The following is a 23,797-nucleotide window of genomic DNA, read 5'->3' as shown; positions in this document are numbered from 1 at the left end:
TCTGTAACCATTGTGGGTCTCTAACTCACAACCTTGAGATCAGGAGTCACATGCTCTACGTACCGACTGAGCCAGCCAGATGCCACCCAACCCCCCTTTTTGGAGAGCCCCTAATGCTCAGGTTGAGAATGTTGGTCTAAGGGATCACAAACATGGGTCAGGAATGCAGACACAGAGAGGTTAACATCAATTAATAGGAGCCTAAGACCTAGACGAGGATGGGTCAGATTGAGGAAGAAAATTACTAAGTTCCAGGGTTCAGCATAGAAACACTTCTGGTTCATTTGCTTTTGCTTGCAAACGAAACAGTGGGCTAGGCTTTCCAAGAGAGTTGAGAGTTTTTGATTTTGGTTTTAACGTTTTTTTTAATCCTTATGTAACTTCCTGAGTCATTTTGTAACTTGTTATTTCCTGGTTGTGTTTTTATATTTAAGCACATTTAAAAAAATTTAACCACATTTTTAAAGACGAGTTCTAACTATATATCTTGTCAATAATTATGGCATGCAAATTCTCATGTAATTTGCATTCAATGTTATGCATTTTCTGAAGGTGTAAGGTTTTTTTTTGTTGGTTTTTTTTTTTTTTTTGGTTTCATTCAACTTACATGATTTACTTGTTACAGATTCACAATGACATCCTTTCAAGAAGTCCCCTTGCAGACTTCCAACTTTGCCCATGTCATCTTTCAAAATGTGGCCAAGAGTTATCTTCCTAATGCACACCTGGAATGTCATTACACCTTAACTCCATATATTCATCCACATCCAAAAGATTGGGTTGGTATATTCAAGGTAAGAACTTTCTGTGTATTTCTTCCACTTAGGTATTCTGTTTTCTATTTAAGCAGGTTGATATGTAGCTTATATAAGCCTCGTCTTAACTCTGCATTGAGGGCCTTTGTTACAATCGTAAACTTAAACGTTTTGTAAACATGAAATATTTAACAGTACTGAGTAGTATACAGCAAATACTGGGAACTTGAATTTGCCAGACTCACCTCTCTTTGATCAAAAGGTTCAGTGTCACTCCAGGTCTTGTGAAAACTTTTCAGAATCCTTTTTTTTTTCCTTCTGTTTTCTCCATTCCTTACCTGAAAAAAGATCTTTTCCTTTGAGTTGTTACATCATTTACTGTCTCTTCCAGTCATTTGTAATTAGTGTTAATTATACAATTCTATAGCCATGTTACTCTACTATTCTACTTGCTTAAATATTGCTCATATTGTCCTATGCTTTTATAAGAGTTTTCTGTTTTACATGACTAAATAGTAAACTCTATGATGGCAGGTATCCTAGTCCTTAAATTTTGCCATTTTTTATAATATTTGTGAATTACATTGAGGTGATCATTATGGTGGTGCTTTACTGTGCTACAGATTTTCTGGCAATTTCAACTCTTTACAATGTAGTAGAGAACTAAAACAAGAGAATCTCTTCGGGGTGCCTGGCTGGCTTAGTTGGAAGAGCATGTGACTCTTGATCTTGGAGTCGAGTTCAAGCCCCACTTTGAATGTAGAGATTACTTAAATAAAATTTTAAGTCATTTGAATATTCAAAATGTCATAAATGTCAACAGTAAAACTTTTCTACTGGGTTCCTCTAGATTCTCCCTCAGAATAAATTTATTTTAGATCTGATTTTAATGGTTCTGAAATTTTGGTTGGTGTGTATAGGTTAAGCAGCAAACTAGAAAAGAAGAGTTGCTGCTAGAATTAGGGACATTGAGGGTATCTAGAAGTGAAAAATGGCTGTACAGAGTGAGGAGGGCAGAAAAACTATTGAACAAGGGGCAACAAGGCTACCAACAAGGGTAGCTAGTTGGTTAAGCGACTTTGAGCCCTGCATCGGGCTCTGTGCTGACAGCTTGGAGCCTGGAGCCTGCTAGTGATTCTGTGTCTCCCTTTCTCTCTCTCTCCCTCTCTCTCAAAAATAAACATTATTTTGTTGAATTTTAAAGTTTGGCATGCAATGACATTTCCTTTTATTATTAGAGAGTGTGTGCGTAGGGGAGAGGGAGAGAGAATCTTTTATTATTTGTTAAATAATTGATTAATTTTTTAAATTTACATCAAGTTAGCATACAGTGCAACAATGATTTCAGGAATAGATTCCTTAATGCCCCTTACCTATTTAGTCCATTCCCTCCCCCCCCCCCCCCACAACCCCTCCAGGAACCTTGTGTTTGTTCTCTATATTTAAGAATCTTTTGTTTTGTCCCCTCCCTGTTTTTATATTATTTTTGCTTCCCTTCCCTTATGTTCATCTGTTTTGTATCTTAAAGTCCTCATATGAGTGAAGTCATATATTTGTCTTTCTCTAATTCGCTTAGCATAACATCCTCTAGTTCCATCCATGTAGTTGCATATGGCAAGATTTCATTCTTTTTGATTGCCAAGTAATACTCCATTTGTGTGTAGAGACACACACACACACACACACACCCACGCACCCCACCTCTTCTTTATCCATTCATCCATCAATGGGCATTTGGGCTCTTTCCATACTTTGGCTATTGTCGATAGTGCTGCTATAAACATGGGGGTGCATGTGCCCCTTCAAAACAGCATCCCTGTATCCCTTGGATAAATGCCTAGCAGTGCAGTTGCTGGGTCATAAGGTAGTTCTATTTTTAATGTTTTGAGCAGCCTCCATACTGTTTCCCAGAGTGGCTGTGCCAGCTTGCATTCCCACCAGTAGTGCAAAAGAGATCCTCTTTCTCCACGTCCTCACTAACATCTGTCGTTGCCTGAGTTGTTCATGTTAGCCATTCTGACAGCTGTGAGGTGGTATCTCATTGTGGTTTTGATTTGTATTTCCCTGATGAGGAGTGATGTGGAGCATTTTTTCATGTGATGGTTGGCCATCTGGATGTCTTCTTTGGAGAAGCATCTGTTCATGTCTTTTGCCCATTTCTTCACTGGATTATTTGTTTTTTTTGGGTGTTGAGCTTGATAAGTTCTTTATAGATTTTGGATACTAACCCTTTATCTGATATGTCACTTGCAAATATCTTCTCCCATTCTGTCACTTGCCTTTTAGTTTTGCCGATTGTTTCCTTTGCTGTGCAGAAGCTTTTTATTTTGATGAGGTCCCAGTAGTTCATTTTTGCTTTTCTTTCCCTTGCCTCCGGAGACGTGTTGAGTAAGAAGTTGCTGCAGCCAAGGTCAAAGAGGTTTTTGCCTGCTTTCTCCTCAAGGATTTTGATGGCTTCCTGTCTTACATTGAGAACTTTCATCCATTTTGAGTTTATTTTTGTGTATGGTGTAAGAAAGTGGTCCAGGTTCATTCTTCTGCATGTCGCTGTCCAGTTTTCCCAGCACCACTTGCTGAAGAGACTGTCTTTATTCCATTGAATATTCTTTCTTGCTTTGTCAAAGATTAGTTGGCTAGAGGGAGAGCGAATCTTAAGCAGGCTCCCCATTTGGTGTGGAGCCCGCAGGGCTTGATCGGTGACCTTGAGATAATGACCTGAGCCGAAATCAAGAGTTGGATGCTCAGCTGACTGAGCCACCCAGTTGCCCCTTCAGTTTCATTTTGAATCCCTCCTGCCTTGATTTTGCCTGATAGAGGAGTCATTTACTATTTTTTTGTTTTGTTTCTTAAGTCAAATTCCAAAATGGAGACACATTCATTGCAACATTTTATGAAATCAGTACCTGTTTTGATTTTATGTGAGCTAAGAGTATCAAGTTAAACTGAGTGAGAATTGGTGTTTTGTGCAAGAATGGGTCAGGGAAGAATACAGTAGGGAAATAAGATTAAAGGAAGGGAGGGGCGCCTGGGTGGCTCAGTTGGTTGGGCCTCCACCTTGGGCTCTGGTCTTGTTCTTGCAGTCCTCTAGTTCACGCCCCGCCCTGCGTCGGGCTCTGTGCTCACAGCTCAGAGCCTGGAGCCTGCTTCAGATTCTGTGTCCCTGCTCTCTCTCTCTCTGCCCCTCTCCCACTTGTGCTCTGTCTCACTATGTCTCTCAAAAATAAATGTTAAAAAAAATTTTTAAAAATTTTAATGTTTTATTTATTTTTAAGACAGCATGAGTGGGGATGGGGCAGAGAGAGGGGGAGACACAGAATTCAAAGCAGGCTCCAGGCTCTGAGCTGTCAGCACAAAGCTCAACGCAGGGCTTGAACTCACCAACCGTGAGATCATGACCTGAGCCGAAGTCAGATATTCAACTGACTGAGCCACCTGGGCGCCCCTAAAAAAAATTTTTTTAAAGGAAGGGAGGGGCATTTCTGACAGGAAAGTGGTATAAGCAAAGGCATTAAGTTGAGAATGTTATGAGTACAGGTTAGTTTGACTGGAACATATGTTTCATTTAGGGAAGTGGAGAGAGATAAGTGTGGAATTAAGCTTTAGTCTGTTAATGGAGGACCTTCAGTGTTAGTCTAAACTGTTTGTAGGTGTTATGGGTAGTGGTATGTCTTTGTATATGTAGGTATTTAGGCTGGTGTATGATAAATTGTATTTCAAGAAGATGAATCTTTCCCTTTTTTCCTTCAGACTGCTTATTCTGATTTTTAATTTAAAAAATTTTTAGTTAATGGCCTGTTGCCTAAGCCACAAGCTTATGACTTTCCCTTCAAATTTAGTCAAACACCAGTTCCATCCATTTTACTTCCTATTTATTTCTTTATTTGTAATTTCACTGCCGTAGACTTCTGCCTCCTTATCTCTTTACAGGACTATTGCAATAGGTTACTTGTTTTCTCTGCTTTCATTCTTGCCCCCCCCCCCATCTATTCGTCAAACTACTCTATAAAAACTATAATATAAAATGAAAATCTGAGCATATCTTCCTTTGGTTTTAAACTCTTAAGTGGTTCTTTATCATCTGTGGAATAATGCCAACATTAAATAACTTTACCACTGTGCCTTATAAGGCTTCTTTATATGATTTGATTGAAAACTTTATTTTTTTGTCATTGCCTGCTTTATATTTTTTGCTTTGGTAATGCTAAACTATCTCTTGTGTACTCCAGGGACTATAACTTTTCTTTAAGAAATAAATATATAAATGAATACAATTGTGTAGAATGCCCTTGGATTATAGAATTCCCTAGATAATACTTTAAAACTCCATAGTAATTTCAGGCATATAGTAAAAATTTCAGAATCTATGGGAAGACTCAAGAAATCATGTTTAATAAAGTGGAATTGCCATGTTTATTGCATGTTTTAAACACTTTATGCATACTGCAAATTGCCCTCTAGGATGGTTTTGATAGATATGATATTGACAGGCAAGCAGGGAGAAAGTGCCCAGATGGTAGCTCTAAGGGAGAAGGAATGAAAGGAAGATGTGTGTGGTATGTTTTGAGAAAGTGTTAAGGAATTTGATTTGCCTGGGACAGGTAACAGTTTTAGAAGATAAATGGGGGGGACATCTGGGTGGCTCAGTTAAGTGTCCCAACTCTTGATTTTAGCTCAGGTCATGATCTCACAGTTTGAGATTGAATCCTGCTTCGGTCTCTGTACTGACAGCTTGGAGCCTGCTTGGGATTCTTTTTCTTTCCCTCTGCCCCTCTCCCCTGCTTGTGCTTGCGTGCACGCTCTCTCTCAAAATAAGTAAACATTAAAAAAAGATGAATGGTTGGTTTGGATTACGTTATGGATTTAATATCTGGCTGAGGAATAAAGTAAAAAGAGTAATAAAGTTTAGAGGTGAATTTTTATTTTGGAGGGTTGAGTGAGATTAATTGGAATTAGAAGAGAATGGAGGCAGGGAAAATGTTTAGACTATCCTAATTTCCTAGGTGGGATAATGAAGGCCGACGGTAGAAAAGGGAGTCACTTGTAGGTAATAATCCCTAAGTAGAATCCATGGGGGTTTGTCAGCAATTATTTGAATGAATTTGGAGTGGAACTCATTCATGGCTTCGGTATATTCAGTAAGGAGGAACAAGGTTATGTGTTAAATAAGAGTTGAGGGGACTTGAGTATGCAGAAGATTTGGTTCTGCTACTGTGGAAGAATGTCCTAGGGAATTGGAGATTGCTGAGCATCAGTTTTAGGATTTTATCCAGAAAGGTTTAGCACCCAGAATTATGAGTGAAGAATTCCAAGGTGGTAATCATTGAGATTGCGATTTGGAGAGGTAAAGGTGGGGGAGAGAATGGGAAGGGAATTCAAGAAGACAAAGGATACTAGGGTGGATTTAGGTGCTCTGTTGATATGATTAACTGATTATGAAGTTGGGTAGGGAAATGAATGAAGCTAGTCAAGGGATGTAGACTGGGTTGGAGATTTTTATTTTTTCCTTGTAGTTTCCCTCTCCTCTGTATGGACTGTTTTTGATTATAACTAAAATAAACACGTAACATTGGTTTGTTTATACTTTGCAAAGATTTTTCATCAGAACATTATAGTTCCCATTTTACAGATAATGGAATGGAGGTCCAGAGAGAAGTGACTTACAGTTATTCATTAAACTTTGGAGCTGAATCTTGAACCTCATGTAAATTGGCATTCAAGAATTGTTCTCTGGGGGCGCCTGGGTGGCTCATTTGGTTAAGCAGCTGACTCTTGGTTTCAGCTCAGGTCATGATCTCACAGTTTCATGAGTTCGGCCTTGTATTGGGCTCTGGGCTGACAGTGTGGAGCCTGTTTGGGATTCTCCCTCACCCCCTCCCACTCTCTTAAAATAATAAACTTAAAAAAAAAAATGTTCTCTGGCAGTTTGAGAGATCTGGTTATCTAAAATTAGCAACAGAGTTCCTAGTAAGTTCAACATGCATTTTATGAGTGATAGATAGTAAAAATATAGGAAAAGATTTAGAATTATACCTCATGCTGTATTTTTATTGTAAATGCAACACTACTTGCAGTAAAATATATGTCACATTATGTTTGAGTTTTGTTTTATTTATGTTTGTGTTTATTATTTGTTTTAATTTTTAAATTTATTTCCGAGCATGTGAGTGGGGGAGATGGGGGTGGGGGGTGGGGAGAGAATCTTAAGCAGGCTCCATGCTCAGTGGGGAGCCCAATATGGGGCTCGATCCATGACCCTGGAGTTGTGACCTGAGCCAGAATCAAGAGTTGGATGCTCAACCGACTGAGCTACCCAGGTGCCCCTAGTTGTTATGAATTTGATTTGGTTTTAGTTGTACAAATATATAAGCACAAGGAATTTACATTTAGATTTATGCTTAGTACAAATTAAATTACCTTGTAATTAAAATAATTTTTAATAAACCAAAGGTCCATGAGGTTTTTGGTTTTTTTTTTTTTTTAAGACTTGAGAAGGAGACTTAACAGTTCTCATGTTTCAGATACTTTTCTAGGTGAGGAAATTGGGAGTGCAGTGATCGTTGTTTCCAAAGTCTTTTTAGGCAGACCATGCTTCCCAGTAAGATACTGTTTTCACGCATCACACTGCCAACCAGGTTAAAAAAAAAAAACAAACCCTTAATTTCCTGGCGTGGACAGTGAACCTGAGCAGTGATTTTATGCATGAATATCTTGTTTCAAGCTTTTGTTTGTTTTTCCTTGTTTCTCCTTTCCTTCTCATACTTCCTTTTCATATTCTCTTCTTTTTGCTTTTTCTGCTTTTCTGCTTTGGTCTCCCTTGAACCTTGTCTCATTTTTGTTTTTAAAAAGTATTCTCCTAAAAATAAAATAATTGTAAAATAATCATAATGTTAGAAAACTTGGAATAAAGTATTAAAAAAATTAAGATGATCAGCAGTCTTCTTGCCCAACTATATTCCTGTCTAATAACAGTGGCTAATACTATTAATGTTTAAGTATTTCCTTCCAGTCTTTTTTTAATTAAAGGAAGACTTTCACTTTTTCTATTGCATATATTTGAAAGTAGTTTGAATAATATTGCATGCCCTTTTTTATGCCCTGAATTTTTTCACTTAGGATTATAATCACTTCTTTACAAGATTTTTTGACAGATTTTTTAAGATTTTAATCTATATCCAGCATGGGGTTCAAACCCACGGTCCTGAGTAAAGAGTTGCATACTCCACCAACCACACCAGACAGGCACCCTGATAGTCCCTTTCTTTATCTTTTTCTTCTTGTTTTTTTAATTTTTAAAATGTTTTTATTTATTTTGGGGAGACAGAGTGTAAGCAGGAGAGGGGCAGAGAGAGAGGGAGACACAGAATCTGAAGCAGATTCTAGGTTCCGAGCCATCAGCACAGAGCCTGATGCGGGGCTCAAACTCACAAATCCTAAGATCATGACCTGAGCTGAACCAACTGAGCCACCTGGGTGCCGCTGTCACTTTCTTAATATAAGTAGCTTTGTAACGTTTTGTCTTATGGAGGGACGTTTATACTGGTTGATACTTCTATTTTACAATCAGCATTACTTTCTCATGTATATTTAGGCATTTTTGGAGTTCTTTTTCTTTTAAAAAGGGAGGATCTTTATTCTTATAAGTGATTTTGGGAAACTACAGAATATACAAAAGAAAGAAAATGCATGTCCTTATCCATTGTACCCCCACCTTCCCCAGAAATACCTGTTGTTAAGTTTGGTGTATATTTTTCTAGCTTTTAAACATCCATAGGCTCATTTTATACTATTTTGTAGATTATATATTTATCCATATGTAACTAACAAATTTATTTTCAGTGCCTTTCTTACTCCCAACTCTTAAGTCTGTCTTCCTTTACCTCTCGCCTAAAATCAGTCCCTCTGAGTCTGTTTCTCACTTTACAAGTGCTCTTTGTATGCTGTCCCTAATGTTTGTCTTTTGTTCTGTTAAGGTTTCTCCAGAATTTATTAATATCTTAGTTTTACTAGGTAATCTTGATGTCCTTCTGATCTTTACGTCCCGTCTCAGAATTTCCTTTATTGTCCGTGCTTCTCATCCAACATATTTTTCTGAAATGTTAATCCTATTTAAAGGGAAAACATGGGCACCTGGGTGACTCAGTCGGTTAAGTGCCCACTCTTGGTTTCGGCTCAAGTCATGATCTCACGGTTTCTTGAGTTCGAGCCCTGCATCTGGCTTGGTGCTGACAGTGCAGAGCTTGCTTGGGATTCTCTCCCTCTTTCTCTGCCCCTCCCCTGCTTTCTCTGTCTCTCTCTCAAAATAAATAAATCAGTTTAAAAAGAATAAAGGGAAAACATTTGTGGTTTTTTTTCCTTCCATGTTATCCTTGTTTCTTTTCCCTTTTATGCTTTTGTTTTGCTGTTGCATTAGTAGAAGAATTATGCCCAGTACTTTGGTAATTCCTCAAACTAAACTATGTGCAATAACGGTTGCTTTGGTTCCTTCCTTAGTATAGATATGCCCTCTTAACTTGATTCAAGTGCAGCTCTTAGAAGCAAAGTGTTTTGACAGTCATGGGAACTTTGTTCCTTTGTTCTAAGTTGTTGTTGTTGTCATTTTTCATTGTTTTAAAATTGCTATTATCAATTCTAAATGTATTTTCTTTCCATTTGCTGTTAGTAGACTAAAAGGCAAATTCCCTTGCATTTTAAGGGATTGAAATCTGTAGTCTGAGTTGTGAAATCTGAATTCCAATCATGTTTTAACCACGTGACCAGGAAAATAAAAACAAGCTGTGACTTGTACACTTTGTTGTCTGACTTTTTTAATTAGATATTTACTGTTCTTATGCACTTGTACATAATTTCCAGAGGTGTACTGTGTTTTTTCCATTATGACCTGCTCTGCTGTATTTTCACATGAGTTTAGGTGCAAGCCATACCTATCCTAAAGGAGCCTGTACTTTGTATCTTTCCAGATAGAGAGACTTTTACATTTATTTATTTATTATTTAAAAAAATTTTTTTTTTAACTTTTACTTATTTTTGAGAGACAGAGAGAGAACAAGTAGGGGCAGAGCAGAGAGAAAGGGAGACACAGCATCCGAAGCAGGCTCCAGGCTCTTAGCTGTCAGCACAGAGCCCGACGCGGGGCTTGAACCCAGAAACCACGAGATCACGACCTGAGCCGAGGTCAGTTGCTTACCCGACTGAGCCACCCAGGCGCCCCTACATTTATTTTTTTATGTATGCCTGACATGGCCCTTCCAGAGTGACCTAAGATCCATTGTTCAGTGTTTCTTACTCAAAAGGAGTTTAAAGCACAGTTTTATACTTTATACTCTGGGTTGCATCTTGACCGTCTCCTCAGTGGTCTCAGCAGGGGATACCTGTGACATCTCGTAGCACCGGTCAACTACTTCTCTTGAGAAGAGTTGCCCAGACATAGAGGCAGTAAAGGAAAGCAAAATGTTAGATAGACTTTCTAAGTTACCAGTGTAGGCAACCAATAAGGAATAGCCTGAGCTATTGTGATTCACTTGGAGAAAACACAGCAAAGACCAAACCACTCAACATCTCTTTTGTTACACATATTTTTCTTATATGATAATGGATCTCATTTCTCCCATTTTGTTTTTCTTTCTTTTTTTTTTTTTTTTAAATTTTTTTTTTTCTTTTCAACGTTTATTTTTGGGACAGAGAGAGACAGAGCATGAACGGGGGAGGGGCAGAGAGAGAGGGAGACACAGAATCAGAAACAGGCTCCAGGCTCCGAGCCATCAGCCCAGAGCCTGACGCGGGGCTCAAACTCACGGACCGCGAGATCGTGACCTGGCTGAAGTCGAACGCTTAACCGACTGCGCCACCCAGGCGCCCCTCCATTTTGTTTTTCTTAGCTACAAACAGAGCTTTCGCTCTTTGCTGTTTCTCTTTTGTCAACTGTACTTCTTTTAAGAATTATGTAGTTACCGACTCAGTGTTGAAAGTGGTGGAATTTCAGAAGGTATGAAAGTATTACATATCTTGCCAGGAAAGGAGTGAGTAGTGTCCTGGTGGTTAAGAGTTTAAACTTTACGTTCAAATCCTAACTCTGCTATTTCCTAGCCTTTTACTAGTTTCTTAATTTGTAAGATGATAATACTTACTACAAAACAAACAGTAAGTCTCTGTTAACTGCTATTCCCAGTGCCACTTGAATCAGATACCTGTAATTGTGATGTTTGCAGTTTTGTGTGTCAGTCATTCAGAAGCTAAATGGCACACTGTTTTTCCTTCTCTTGACTACCTGGTCCAGGTAGAGCCTGTTCACTTAGGGAGATTTCTTCCTTCCTTCCTTCCTTCCTTCCTTCCTTCCTTCCTTCCTTCCTTCCTTCCTTCCTTCCTTCCTTCCGTTGCTCTAGATAAGTGTTTCTTTCAAGATCAGTAAATGGAGACAAAGAATACAAGCTTTGATTTGTACCAGGTGTATCTGTTGGGGGAAGAACTTCAGATGGGCTCTTTTTTTAGGAGATGGTGAAGCATTGGGGGATCTAAAGTGAGGGGAGAGAGCATCATAAAATCAAGATCACTGTCCCTAATAGGCTCTGTGTCCTTGGGTATTAATGAATGGTAACATTTAATGAATACCAGTGTGCTCAGCTCTGTGCTGATTGCTTTATGGGAATTATTTAATACACAGCCCTTTGAGATTGTTACCATCATCTCCATTTTAAAGAGGAGGGAACAGAATAACTTGTCTGAAGTCATATAGCTAGTAAGTGCTCTTTCTGGCAGTCTGACCTGAACTTCCTGTGGTCTTAGTCACTGTAATATACTGTGCTTGCAAAAACTACCGTTTATGGAGTGCTTACCGTGGGTCAGGCACTCTGTTGGGTGTTGCTTTTATGTTCATCATCTAATCTCATTCTTCTAACAGTTCTGAGAGAAAAAATAGCAGCCTTTAAGTGAAGTAGAGCATCATGGATTACTCAAACTTCTCATCTATAGAGACGAATAGCATCTTTCAAATGTTTTCAAATGGTTTTCTTGACTGTGACATACAGAAAGAAAGAAATGTGATTTGACCTAGCAAAGACTTGTACGCAAATATACCGGAAATAAATTTTCAGGAAGTGTAATTTAGCCTTCATGCACTCATACTTCTAATTCTGTATAATTAAAAAATAAATAGGGCTGTGAACCACTAAATTGATATTACCACTTCTTACTGGATTGTGACCTACAGTTTGAAAACATTCCTTGAGAGACTAAAGATTGCTAATATTCTTCTAGTTTCAGTGTTCTGTAATCTATAATCCTAGGTTTATCAGAATTATAGAACATATGTATAATCTAACCCTGTGGATGAGGCATAATTTCTTATATTACCTGCAAATAGATATCTAGTATAGGCATAGCTTGGTTGGCTTCCAGGTCACTACAGTGAAGTAAGTCATGATTTTCTTTGGTTTCCCAGCACATATAAAGATATGTTTACACTGTATTGTAGTCTGTTAAGTGCGTAATAGCATTATGTCTAAAAAAAATGATGTATATCTTAACTAAAAAATACTTTATGCTAAAATGTTAACCATCATCTGAGCTTTCAGTGATTTATAATATTTTTGCTGGTTATGCCTTGATGATTCATGGCTGCTGACTGGTCAGGGTGATGGTTGCTGAAGGTTGGGGTGGCTGTGGCAATTTCTTAAAATAAGACAACAAAAGGGGCACGTGGATGGCTCAGTTGGTGGAGCATGTGACTCTTGATCTTGGGGTTGTGAGTTTGAGCCCCATACTGGGGAGTGGAGTTTGCTTAAAAAAAAAACAAAAAAAAAACCCAGTGAAGTTGGTCACATGCATTGACTCTTCCTTTCACAGTTTTTGTGTAGCATGCAGTGAATGCTGTTTGGTAGCATTTTACCCACAGTAGGACGTTTTTCCAGAACTGGAGTCAGTCCTCTCAAACGCTACTGCTGTTTTATAAACTAAGTTCCTATAATATTCTAAATCCTTTGTTGTCATTTCAACAGTCTGCACCATCTCAAGAACACATTCTTTGCTCCTCCATAAGACGCAAATCCTCACCCACTCAAGTTTTATCATGAGATTGCAGCAATTCAGTCACATCTTCAGGCTTTACATCTAGTTTTCCTGTTTCCGCCACATCTGTAGTTACTGTTTCCACTGAAGTCTTGAACCCTCCAAGTCAGCCGTGAGGGTTGGAATCAGCTTCTTCAAGCTCCTGTTTATGTTTTGAGCTGTTCCCATTAATAACGTTTTAGAATCGTGAATTCTTTCTAGAAGGTTTTCCAGATCCATCAGAGGAATCGCTATGGCAGCTATAGCCTTACAGAATGTATTTCTTGAGTAATAAGACTTGAAAGTTGAAATTCCTCTTGATCCATGGGCTGTAGAATGGATGTTGTGTTAGCAGGCATGAAAACAACATTAACCTTGTATATCTTCATCAGAGCTCTTGAGTGAACAGCTGCTTTGTGAATGAGCAGGATTTTGAAAGGAATCTTTTTTTTCTGAGCAGTAGGTCTCAATAGTGGGCTTAAAATTATTTAGTAAACCATGTTACGGACAGATGTGCCATCGTACAGGCTTTGCTCCATTTATAAAGCATAAGCAGAGTAGATTTAGCATAATTCTAGAAATTTTGAGACGGTAAATGAGAATTGGCTTCAACTTAAAATTACCAGCTGCATTGGCCCTTAACAAGAAAGTTGGCCTGTCCTTTGAAGCTTTGAAGCCAGGCATTGACTTTTCTCTCTAGCTCTGAAGCCCTAGATGGCTCCTTCTTTCAATATAAAGGCTGTTTCATCTACATTGAAAATCTGTTGTTTAGTGTAGCCACCTTCATTAAATATCTTAGCTATGTCTTCTGGATAACTTATTATAGCTTCTACATTAACATTTGCTGCTTTGCTTTGTGCTTTATATTATGGAGACATTTCTTTCCTTAAATCTCCTGACCCAACTTTTGCTAGTTTTTTTCTGCACTTTCCTTACTTCTCTCAGCCTTAATGGAATTGAAGATAGGATAGGGCCTTGCTCTAGATTAGGCTTTGGCTTGAGATAGTGTTGTGGTGGTGTTTGATCTTCTATCCAGACCACTAAAACTTTCTCCATATGAGCAATTAGGCTGTTTGGCTTTCTTACCATTCATGTGTTCACTGGAGTAGTACTTTTTTTTTTTTTTAACATTCATTTTTGAGAGAGAGAGAGACAGAGCATGAGTGGGGGAGGGGCAGAGAGAGAGGGAGACAGAATCCAAAGCAGGCTTCAGGCTCCGAGCTGTCAGCACAGGGCCCCACGGGGGCTCAAACTCAAGGAGTGGGAGATGATGACCTGAGCTGAAGTCGGATGTTCAACTGACTGAGCCACCCAGGTGCCCCTGGAGTAGTAGTTTTATGTCCTTCAAGAACTTTCCTTTGCATTCCTTTTTTTTTTTTTTTAATGTTTTATTTTTGAAAGAGAGCAAGCATGAGCAGGGGAGGGGCAGAGAGGGGGAGAGAGAGAGAGAGAGAGAGAGAGAGAGGGAGAGAGGGAGGGAGACAGAGGGTCGAAGTGGGCTCTGTACTGATAGCAGTGAGCCCGATGCAGGGCTTGAACTCACAAACCCTCAGATCACGACTGCGTTGGACTCTCAACGCATTGAGCCACCCAGCCACTTCTCCTTTGCATTCCTAATTGGGCTGTTTGGTGCAAGACACATAGCTTTTGGCTTGTCTTGGCTTTTGACATACTTCCTTGCTAAGCTGAATCAGTTCTTTGATTTTAAGAGTGAGATGTGCAAGTTTTCCTTTCACTTGAACATTTAAAGGCCACTGTAGGTTTATTAAATGGCCTGATTTCAGTATCGTGTCTCAGGGAATAGGGAAGTCTGAGGAGAGGGAGAGAGTAATGGGCCAGTTGGTGGAGCAGTCAGAACATACATACTAAGTTCATTATTTTATATGGCTGTGGTTCATGACACTCCAAAATAATTATAACATTGAAGACCACTGCTTACAGATCACCATAATAAATACAATAGTAATGAAAAAGTTTGAAATATTGTGAGAATTACCAAAAATGTGATAGTTATGAAGCGACAAATGCTGTTGGAAAGATGGTGCTGATAGACTTGTTTGATTCAGTTATCCCAAACCTTCACTTTGTGAAAACAACAGCTACAACAAAAAAACCCAAATGTAGTATTTGTGAAGCACAGTAGAATGAATTATGTGTGTACTTGTTTTAAACATCTCTAATACTCAGTATTTAATACTGTACAGTTTGTTTAGAAAATATAGACTGATATATGTAACATAGACATTTTGTAAGTTGAAGATGTTTTAGATACAGGTGGGACATAGGTTTTCTATATGTGTATATTAATGTCTGGGCAATACATGCCTTTTTACAAAATTTACCAATTGGCTGCAGGTAAGACTTGATATGAGAGATTAGTGAAGTTTTAGTTACCACATTAATGGGGAGAAGGAAATCTAAACACACTGAAATTTGAGATCTAAAATAGTAAGTTTTAAAAACTTAACGTATAGTGAAGTTATAAAGAGAAACATGAGTTGTTATATTTGATCACGTGCATACTAAGATTTTCCTTGAGAAATTGGGTATCAAATTGTATTTTTAATACATAATAGAAACTGGACTGTTCCATTTATATAGATCTTTATAACACTATGTTATAGCTTAATAAAAATCATAAAAATTTGACAGGCTTGTTAAAATACCCAATAATTTGTAAACATAGCAACCCATGTTTTAATTTTAGGATGCAGTAAAAGACAATATGCTATATCACTCTAGTATTAAACTACTTATAATCTCTGTGTTCTTATTATTTTCCTTTAGGTTGGATGGAGTACTGCTCGTGATTATTACACATTTTTATGGTCTCCTATGCCTGAACATTACATAGAAGGATCAACAGTTAATTGTGTATTAGCATTTCAAGGTAAGAACCGAAAACTGCACAACTTGATGAAATTAAATGTTTTAATTTAATTTTTATGCCATTAAAAATGTTGTTCTCCATTGTAATGGTCTACTTAGGCATGTCCAACATACCAGAGTTGAATTAATTAGTGTCTTTGTTTAGCAAAAGTCATAAGAATATAAATATGAGTGTAGGATACATATTTTATCTAGGCATTTAAAAGGATTTTTATTTTTGCTTGGGGCACCTGGGTGGCTCAGTCGGTTAAGTGTCAGACTTCGGCTCAGGTCTTGATCTTGTAGTTTGTACTGCACATTGGGCTCGCTGCTGTCAGTGCAGAGCCTGCTTCGGATCCTGTGTGCCCCTCTCTCTGCCGCTCCTGCTTGTGCTCTCTCAAATATAAACATTTTTTTTTTTTAAGTTTTTTTGCTTATTTTTCATTGAAGAGTGAGTTTCTTTCCAGAGCCCAATGTGGGGCTCGATCTCACAAACTGAGATCATGACCTGAGCCGAAAACAAGAGTTGAATGCTCAATGTTCAGTCATTTTTAATGTGATTAATTTTCTTCAGTTAACTTAATGAATTTGTTACAGTGACTAATGATTTCACTGGTGGTTGGTTTACCATGAAGTTAAAAAGCAGTAAATAAAGAGAAAAGTATCCAGTTAGTTAAGAGCATTTTCATGGGAGCTAAGCATAAATGCAGTTGTTTTCCAAGCTTTTAAAAATTCACCAGGTGAAATATTACTTTGAAATTCAGAAATAAACGCTTCTGCCTGCCTAAAACTCATTTGTTATATAAAGTCAAGATAGTCATGAAAAACTTAGTCATAGAGTATTAGAGCTAGAAGAGATTTTAAGCACAATCCAAAATGACCTTGCTCATTTTGTGAATGAGTCATGAGAATCTTGAAATGCAAAACTCAAAACAACTAACACAGATATATAAATGTAATTCTTTGCCCAAATGAACTCTTGTTGTAATTCAACTGATTGCTTTCCTATTTTCTTTTCAATGTTATTAACCTAATGAGAGATTTTTCTAGATAGCTTTAAATTTCAGCTCTGAATAACTACATCTGGTATCTCAAACAACATTTGAACCATTTCTTAGTGGATTACCTTTGTGTGATTTATCAGACCTTGAGTATCTAGTTTGTAGAATTTTTAAGTTTATTTATTTATTTTGAGAGAGACAGACACAGCGTGGGTGGTGGAGAGGGAGAGAAAACTTTGAACAGGTCCATGCCTTTTTTTTTTTTATGTTTATTTTGAGAGAGAGAGAGACCGCATGTGCACGTACATGTGCACAAGTGGGGGAAGGGGCAGAGACAGGGAGAGAGAGAATTCCAAGCAGGCTCCATGTTGTCAGCAGAGAGCCTGATGTGGGGCTTGATCATTTGAACCATGAGATCATGACCTGAGCCAAAACTGAGAGTCGGACGCCTAACCGACTGAGCCATCTAGGTGCCTCTAGTTGATAGAATTTCTAATGTCACAATACTAGAGCCGATTAGTCAGACTATGTGTATTTTTTTTTTTATTTTTTTTTTCAACGTTTTTTATTTATTTTTGGGACAGAGAGAAACAGAGCATGAACGGGGGAGGGGCAGAGAGAGAGGGAGACACAGCATCGGAAACAGGCTCCAGGCTCCGAGCCATCAGCCCAGAGCCTGACGCGGGGCTTGAAGTCACGGACCGCGAGATCGTGACCTGGCTGAAGTCGGACGCTTAACCGACTGCGCCACCCAGGCGCCCCTATATGTATTTTTTCTATTTAAACTTTTTATGTAAGTCTCTTGGCCATTTGCAAAGTTACTCAGCCATGGCTTAATAAATTTGGTTGTATATACTAGGACGGTGGGGTTTTTAAAAGCTTTTAAAAATATATTGCTAGAGCTACCCTTATTTTTAAACTATATATTTTGAAATAATTTTGGATGTAAAATTGCAAAAATAGTACACAGAATTTCTGTGTACCCATTGTCCAGCTTCCGTTAATGTTAACATCTTACATAGTACATTTATTTAAAAAATTAGGAATTTAACATTGGTGCACTGCTAGTGACTAAAGTATAAACCTTATTTAAATTTTATTGTTTCCAGTAGTGTTCTTTTTTCTGTTCCTGGATCCGATCCAAAATTCCACATTACATTTAATTGTCCTATCTTCTTATCTCCTCCAATCTGTGACAGTTCCTCATTCTGTCCTCTTTCATGACTTTTACAATTTTATTTTTTATTTTATTAAAACTTTTTTTTTTTAAGAAAAAAAATTTTTTTAAACGTTTATTTATTTTTGAGACAGAGACCGAGCATGAATGGGGGAGGGTTGGTCAGAGAGAGGGAGACACAAAATCTGAAACAGGCTCCAGGCTCTGAGCTGTCAGCACAGAACCCGATGCGGGGCTTGAACTCACGGACCGCGAGATCACGACCTGAGCCGAAGTCGGACACTTAACCGACTGAGCCACCCAGGTGCCCCACATTTTTTAAGTTTTTTAAAATGTATTTTGAGATAGTGTGCACAAGTGGGGGAGGGGAGAGAGAGAATCCCAAGTAAGCTCCGCACTGTCAGTGCAGAGCCTAATGTGGAGCTGGAATTCATGAACCGTGAGATCCTGACCTGAGCTAAAATCAAGAGTAGGACACTGAACTGACTGAGCCACCCAGGCACTTCTGTGTGGTGGTGTTTTTTCATGATTAGATTAAGGGTATACATTTTTTGGAAGAATATCGTATAAGTGCTGTTTTATAGTCACTCTTCAGTGCGTTGTATCAGGGAGTACTTGATGTTCCTCTCTCATTCCTGGTGATGTTAATCTTTTTTTTAATTTAAAAAAAGAATTTTTTTTAAAAAAACGTTTATTCATTTTAGAGAGAGAGAGGGAGACTCAGAATCTGAAGCAGGCTCCAGGCTCTGAGCTGTCAGCACACAGCTTGATGCGGGGCTCAAACTCACGAGCCTTGAGATCATGAGCTGAAGTTGGATGATTAACTGACTGAGCCACCAGGTGGCCCTGGTGTTGTTAGTCTTGATCACTTGGTATCTGCTGGGTTTCTCTACTGTAAAGTTAGTATTTTTCCTTTTGTAATTAATGAATACTATGGGGGAGTTAGTTTGAGACTAAGGAAATACCTTGTTTTTCCTCAAATTTTCACCCTCTAATTTTAGTATCAGTAAGATCTTGCCTATAACAATTAAAAAAAATTTTTTTTCATGTGTGTTTATGTTTTTGAGAGAGAGAGAGTGAGAGTGAGTGTGTTGAAGCAGGGGAGGGGCAGAGAGAGAATTTTCAAGCAGACTCTGTGCTGTCAGCTGAGACAGCCGGATGCAGGGCTCGAACCCACAAACCGTGAGACCATGACATGAGCTGGAACCAAGAGTCTGGCACTTAACCAACTGAGCCACCCAGGAGTCCCTAGCTTGCAACAATTTTTATTGTTGTGTTTCACTAATGGTGCTTTTCTATGCTCATTCCTTGGACATTTACTAGTTGGAATTACTATGTTGAGTAGTTGTCTCTTTCCCCATAAGCTCATAGGTATTTATTTTTTTCTATGGAATAAAATCTAATACTATCCTTTTTTGTTGTGCAAATTATTCTAGCTTTCTTTGGCCATTGGGAGCTCCATCAGGTGGGCTCCTGTGTTTTTTGACATTCCCTCCACCCCCTGCCACTTTGAATTCTTTTTTGGGAACTTCTTTCTTGCAAGCACCACAAGTTGTCCCAGGCTTTTCTTGTATTTTCTCTGATCCTCTCTCTTTTTGCTTAGGAAGAAAGTTAAATATTTTTTAAAGAAGGAAATCAAGTGAAGTAGATATAATAATGAGGTTGAAAATTTCAAGTTATGAAAGACTAGATGTAGTGATTACAAATTTCTGGGTAGTTATGAATATTCAAGATAAGGTGAATGTATTGATCTTTGTGTAGTCATTTCACCACCACTGAATGCTTCCTTCTTATAAAGTCATTGTGGGGGATGCTAGAATTTTTATATATATTATATATTTGCCCTCAGTATTTCTGAGTTCTTGATAGGATATAAAGCAAGGTAATTGAAAGTACTATGGAGTGTGGTAGGTATGTATGTATGTATTTTAACTGTAAAAAATACTGGGAGCTTTGGAGAAGAAGAGGTGAAGTTTAATTTTGAGCAGGGATAATCCAGCAAATCTTAAAAGGGGGTAACAGTTGAGACGAAGGAAGAAGGAACAAATATCAAACATATTCATCAGATAATGGGCTAGATGGTGTAAATATGTTATAGATTGTAATTCTGAGGTAGATGGCTTCATAGCTGTTTTACAGATAAGAAACTGGGACTCAGGGAGGTTGAGTTACAATGTCTAGTAGTACAGCTGAATAAAGCTGTGTGATTCCAAAGGTTATTTTTTATTCTGCAAAAGTGGACTTCATCTTCCTTTCTTTTATACAATTCATGTACAGCACATTCCTTCCGTTCAGTATCTTTCTTTTCATGGAATGAGTGTCAAATTTGAGGGAAGATTTCTTTATATGATATATTCCCACCTGCAACCTAAACAGGGTCAGGAATGAGCAGAGATGGCAAGGTGTGTTAAATGGGGGGAAAAACCCATTAATTTCATAATAGGAAAGTGAATCAATTTTTTAATTAATTTTCTTTTAGGATATTACCTTCCAAATGATGATGGAGAATTTTATCAGTTCTGTTATGTTACCCATAAGGGTGAAATTCGTGGAGCAAGTACACCTTTCCAGTTTCGGGCTTCTTCTCCAGTTGAAGAGTTACTTACTATGGAAGATGAAGGAAATTCTGACATGTTGGTGGTGACCACAAAAGCTGGTCTTCTTGAGGTTAGTACCAACAGTGAACTAGTGATTTATAGATAATTTAAGAACAGGGCTCATGTTGGCATTTAAAGAATTTAAAAGAATAACCTGAAAATCAAATGGTTTTTAACTAAAATAATAAACTTAGAGTGTTGTTTTTGGAATACTTTAAAAATCTTCCTGTCTGTTATTGATTTCACTGTGGAAGGGTGAATTAGGGAATATCCCTGTCTCTTAGGTTGAGCATTTTTAGAATGATTTCCGTGTTCATTTTATCAAGTAAATAGCCTGGATTAACCATAATTTAAAGAGAGAAGGTGAAAGCCTTCTTACATTCTTTTAATTGACTATTTGGGAGTCATCTCATTGGCTCTAATAGAAATTTACTGTGCAGATGGTCTAATGTCTTACGTCTTAAATTTTAGTAATTATTGAAGGAGAAAATAGAACAACATTCTTATTTTAAGATATTTTTCAGTATCTTTAAAATCTAAGAAACTAGAATGTTACATTTGAATTTCTGAAAAACGGCTTATTTAGTTGGTTCGCTATGTATTTTTGGTTAATTTACATTCATGTTTAATCCGGCAGGTCATTGCTTTTTCTTTATAGTCAGGTGGATTTTTAAAGTTTATTTATTTATTTTGAGAGAGAGAGAAAGACCACATGAGGGAGGGGGAAGAAAGAGAATCTGAAGCAGGCTCCGAACTGTCAGCGCAGAGTCTGACATGGGGCTCGAACCCACAAATTGTGAGATCATGAGCTGAACTGAAACCAAGAGTCAGACGCTTAACCAACTGAGCCACCCGAGTGCCCCAGATGGATATTTTTTATATGTAAATATTTTATGCCTTTGATTTTATTGATTTTATATCCTTATCTTCAAAAATTGAGGCTAGAGAAAAAACACAACAGGTCATAGATACAATACTTTCATTAGGTAGTCAAACTGAAGGAACCATTTTTTATTGTGAATTCTTCATATCTTCCCTTTCCCTTCCAGAAATTCCTTTCTTATCTTAAATAAAGAAATGTAACTTTTATAGGGTGACTGAAACATTTTGTGGTGACAGCCGCCTGATGATCAAGGTTTTTAGCCTGGTATTTGAATGCTAGTCAAAGATGCTGAAACAAGCCCAGCTCTTAAAAAGAATGCAGTTAGTGTTTATATTGCAGCTTTTTGAATACTTGTTAGACCACCCTGATTTCAGGACATCCAGCAGAAAAACAGACATTCAGGCATTGGTGTCTCTCTTATGTTCCTTCTCTAAGTTAATTGGGATGTCGCACAATTTATTCCACTTCTTCCTACTCATAAGGGGTACTTGATAAAGAAAATTGAAATTTCTGTCTCTTAAATGCTGAGATAAAATATTTTTATATCTGACCCAATTTTTTGATAAATATTTTGAATTTCCACATTCATCAAAATCTTTAATGGTTTTATCTAAAACTACACAAAAATAGTACAAATATATGAGATATTATTTGTGGCACTGTTGACATTGAAGGGTTATGTCTTGTGTTAATTTAACAGGTGAACCTTGATTGAATTTTCGATTTTTTTAAAAAATAGGTCATAGTTATCTACCATTATTCCCAAAATATCTATCTATTGGATGTTATAAAATTATTAATTTTCTTATTTATGATAGTGGTAGTTGTTGAAAAGGAGACTGTCTTTAGGAGATGCTTGCTCTGAGTAGTTAGGGGTGAAATGTCTGCAATTTCAAATGGTTGTAACAAAAAACAAAAACATAAGCAAGTGATAAAGGGAGATGGAGTTAAACATGGTGAAATATTAATAATCAGTGAATTTAGGTGATGGGTGTCAGTTATAAAATTTTCACTATTTTGTGTGCTTGGAAGATTTCAGATACAAAATTGGAGGCAGGAATTAGACTTGTATACATTTTTATCTAATTTGAATTCCTTTTTAAAATTTCTATTTAACATTCAGTAAACTCTTCAAAAAGTACATGCCAGTCAAGTGTATCACTGGGAAAATTGGTTCTTTCATAATGTTTCTGTTGCACCATGTCAAGATATGTTTTCACTTTTAAGCTGCCAGAAAATTTAGAGCCAAAAATTGGTTTTCAGAATATAAGGTATAAAGGAAGTTTAGTGAATAAACTTTTCTTTTTTGAGGGCATTTGATTGCTGTTATTTTCATTTGGTCTGATGGAAGAGGTAGAAGGGTCATTCTAAAAATTTGCTGCTCTTCCAACTTTCATAAGACCCGTTTTAGAGTTTAATCAGTTTGATTCCATGACCCTGGAGAAACAATTTAGTGTACCAGGAGAAAACTTTATTTTAGCTAAATGTATGATGCCTCCTTTGCAGAATTTTCCCTCTGAGTCTTCATTATTCCCATTTGAATCAAAGACTGTTTCTTGTAAGAGAAAAGTTAACTATTTTATTTACTACTATTTTACGTCCTTTAATTAGTAATTTTAGAATATTGGAGGTTTTGCTGAATTGAGTTACTGTTAGTGTGCCCCCCAAAATCAATTATGTAATTTATTGTTACAATCTGCATTTTTGTCCTAAAATTTGCAGTTTTTTGAAGTTTGTTTTAATTTAGCTAAATAGAGCAGCTGTTATTCCTTAGTACGAAAAGTTTTAAGAGTAATGCCATAGGTGATGGTCTTCTATAACACACAAGGGAGTTCTTAGTACATTCAAAGATCTCTCCTAGCTTTACATTTAAGAAGAGTTATGAAATAGATATGTGATTTCACTCATGTAGAATTTGAGAAACTCACCAGATGAACATAGAGGAAGGGAAGGAAAAATAAGATAAAAACAGAGGGAGGTAAACCATAAAGAGACACTTAAATACGGAGAACAAACTGAGGGTTGCTCGTTATGGGGGTGGGTGGGTTAAATGGGTGATGGGCATTAAGGAGGGCACCTTTTGGGGGATGAGCACTGTGTGTCATATATAAGAGATGAATCACTGGGTTCTACTAAAGCTAAGAATGTACTGTATGTTAACTAACTTGAATTAAAAAAAAAAAAAAAGTGGTATACATTTTCTTCTTGATAAATACTCAAGAAAAACCCAGAATTAAGTCACTTAGAAAACTTAATATGCCCTATTTTTGGTACTAATTTGAAAATTGATTAGCAGGCAACTTCATAATAAAGTTTATTGATTTTATACCTTTTAATGTTTCCTTTTTTGCCCAAAGAAGGTTTAAATTTGATTTATGAGTTTTTATTTACATGTATGATTCATGAAGTAAATCGTATGTAAAAGTTCTTTTTGTGCATTTCTTTACTATTTTTTTGAGATGGAAAACAACTAATCA

General features: G+C 37.3%; 1 protein-coding gene across 2 annotated transcripts in view; it reads left to right on the top strand.

The window, feature by feature from the left end:
* Positions 1-23,797, top strand: part of TAX1BP1 (Tax1 binding protein 1) — a 90,305-nt gene that overhangs the window by 7,051 nt on the left and 59,457 nt on the right. For both annotated transcript variants that reach the window (XM_040472377.1, XM_040472376.1), the window contains exons 2-4: positions 626-794; positions 15,582-15,684; positions 20,320-20,507. In XM_040472377.1, the coding sequence (XP_040328311.1) occupies positions 633-794; positions 15,582-15,684; positions 20,320-20,507 (453 nt within the window). In that variant the 5' untranslated portion in view covers positions 626-632. The remainder of the gene's footprint in view (positions 1-625; positions 795-15,581; positions 15,685-20,319; positions 20,508-23,797) is intronic.

This window comes from Herpailurus yagouaroundi, unplaced genomic scaffold (assembly GCF_014898765.1).
Source record: "Herpailurus yagouaroundi ecotype Mexico unplaced genomic scaffold, PumYag 100, whole genome shotgun sequence".
Taxonomy (NCBI): domain Eukaryota; kingdom Metazoa; phylum Chordata; class Mammalia; order Carnivora; family Felidae; genus Herpailurus; species Herpailurus yagouaroundi.
This window is presented reverse-complemented; position numbering and strand designations above follow the sequence as displayed.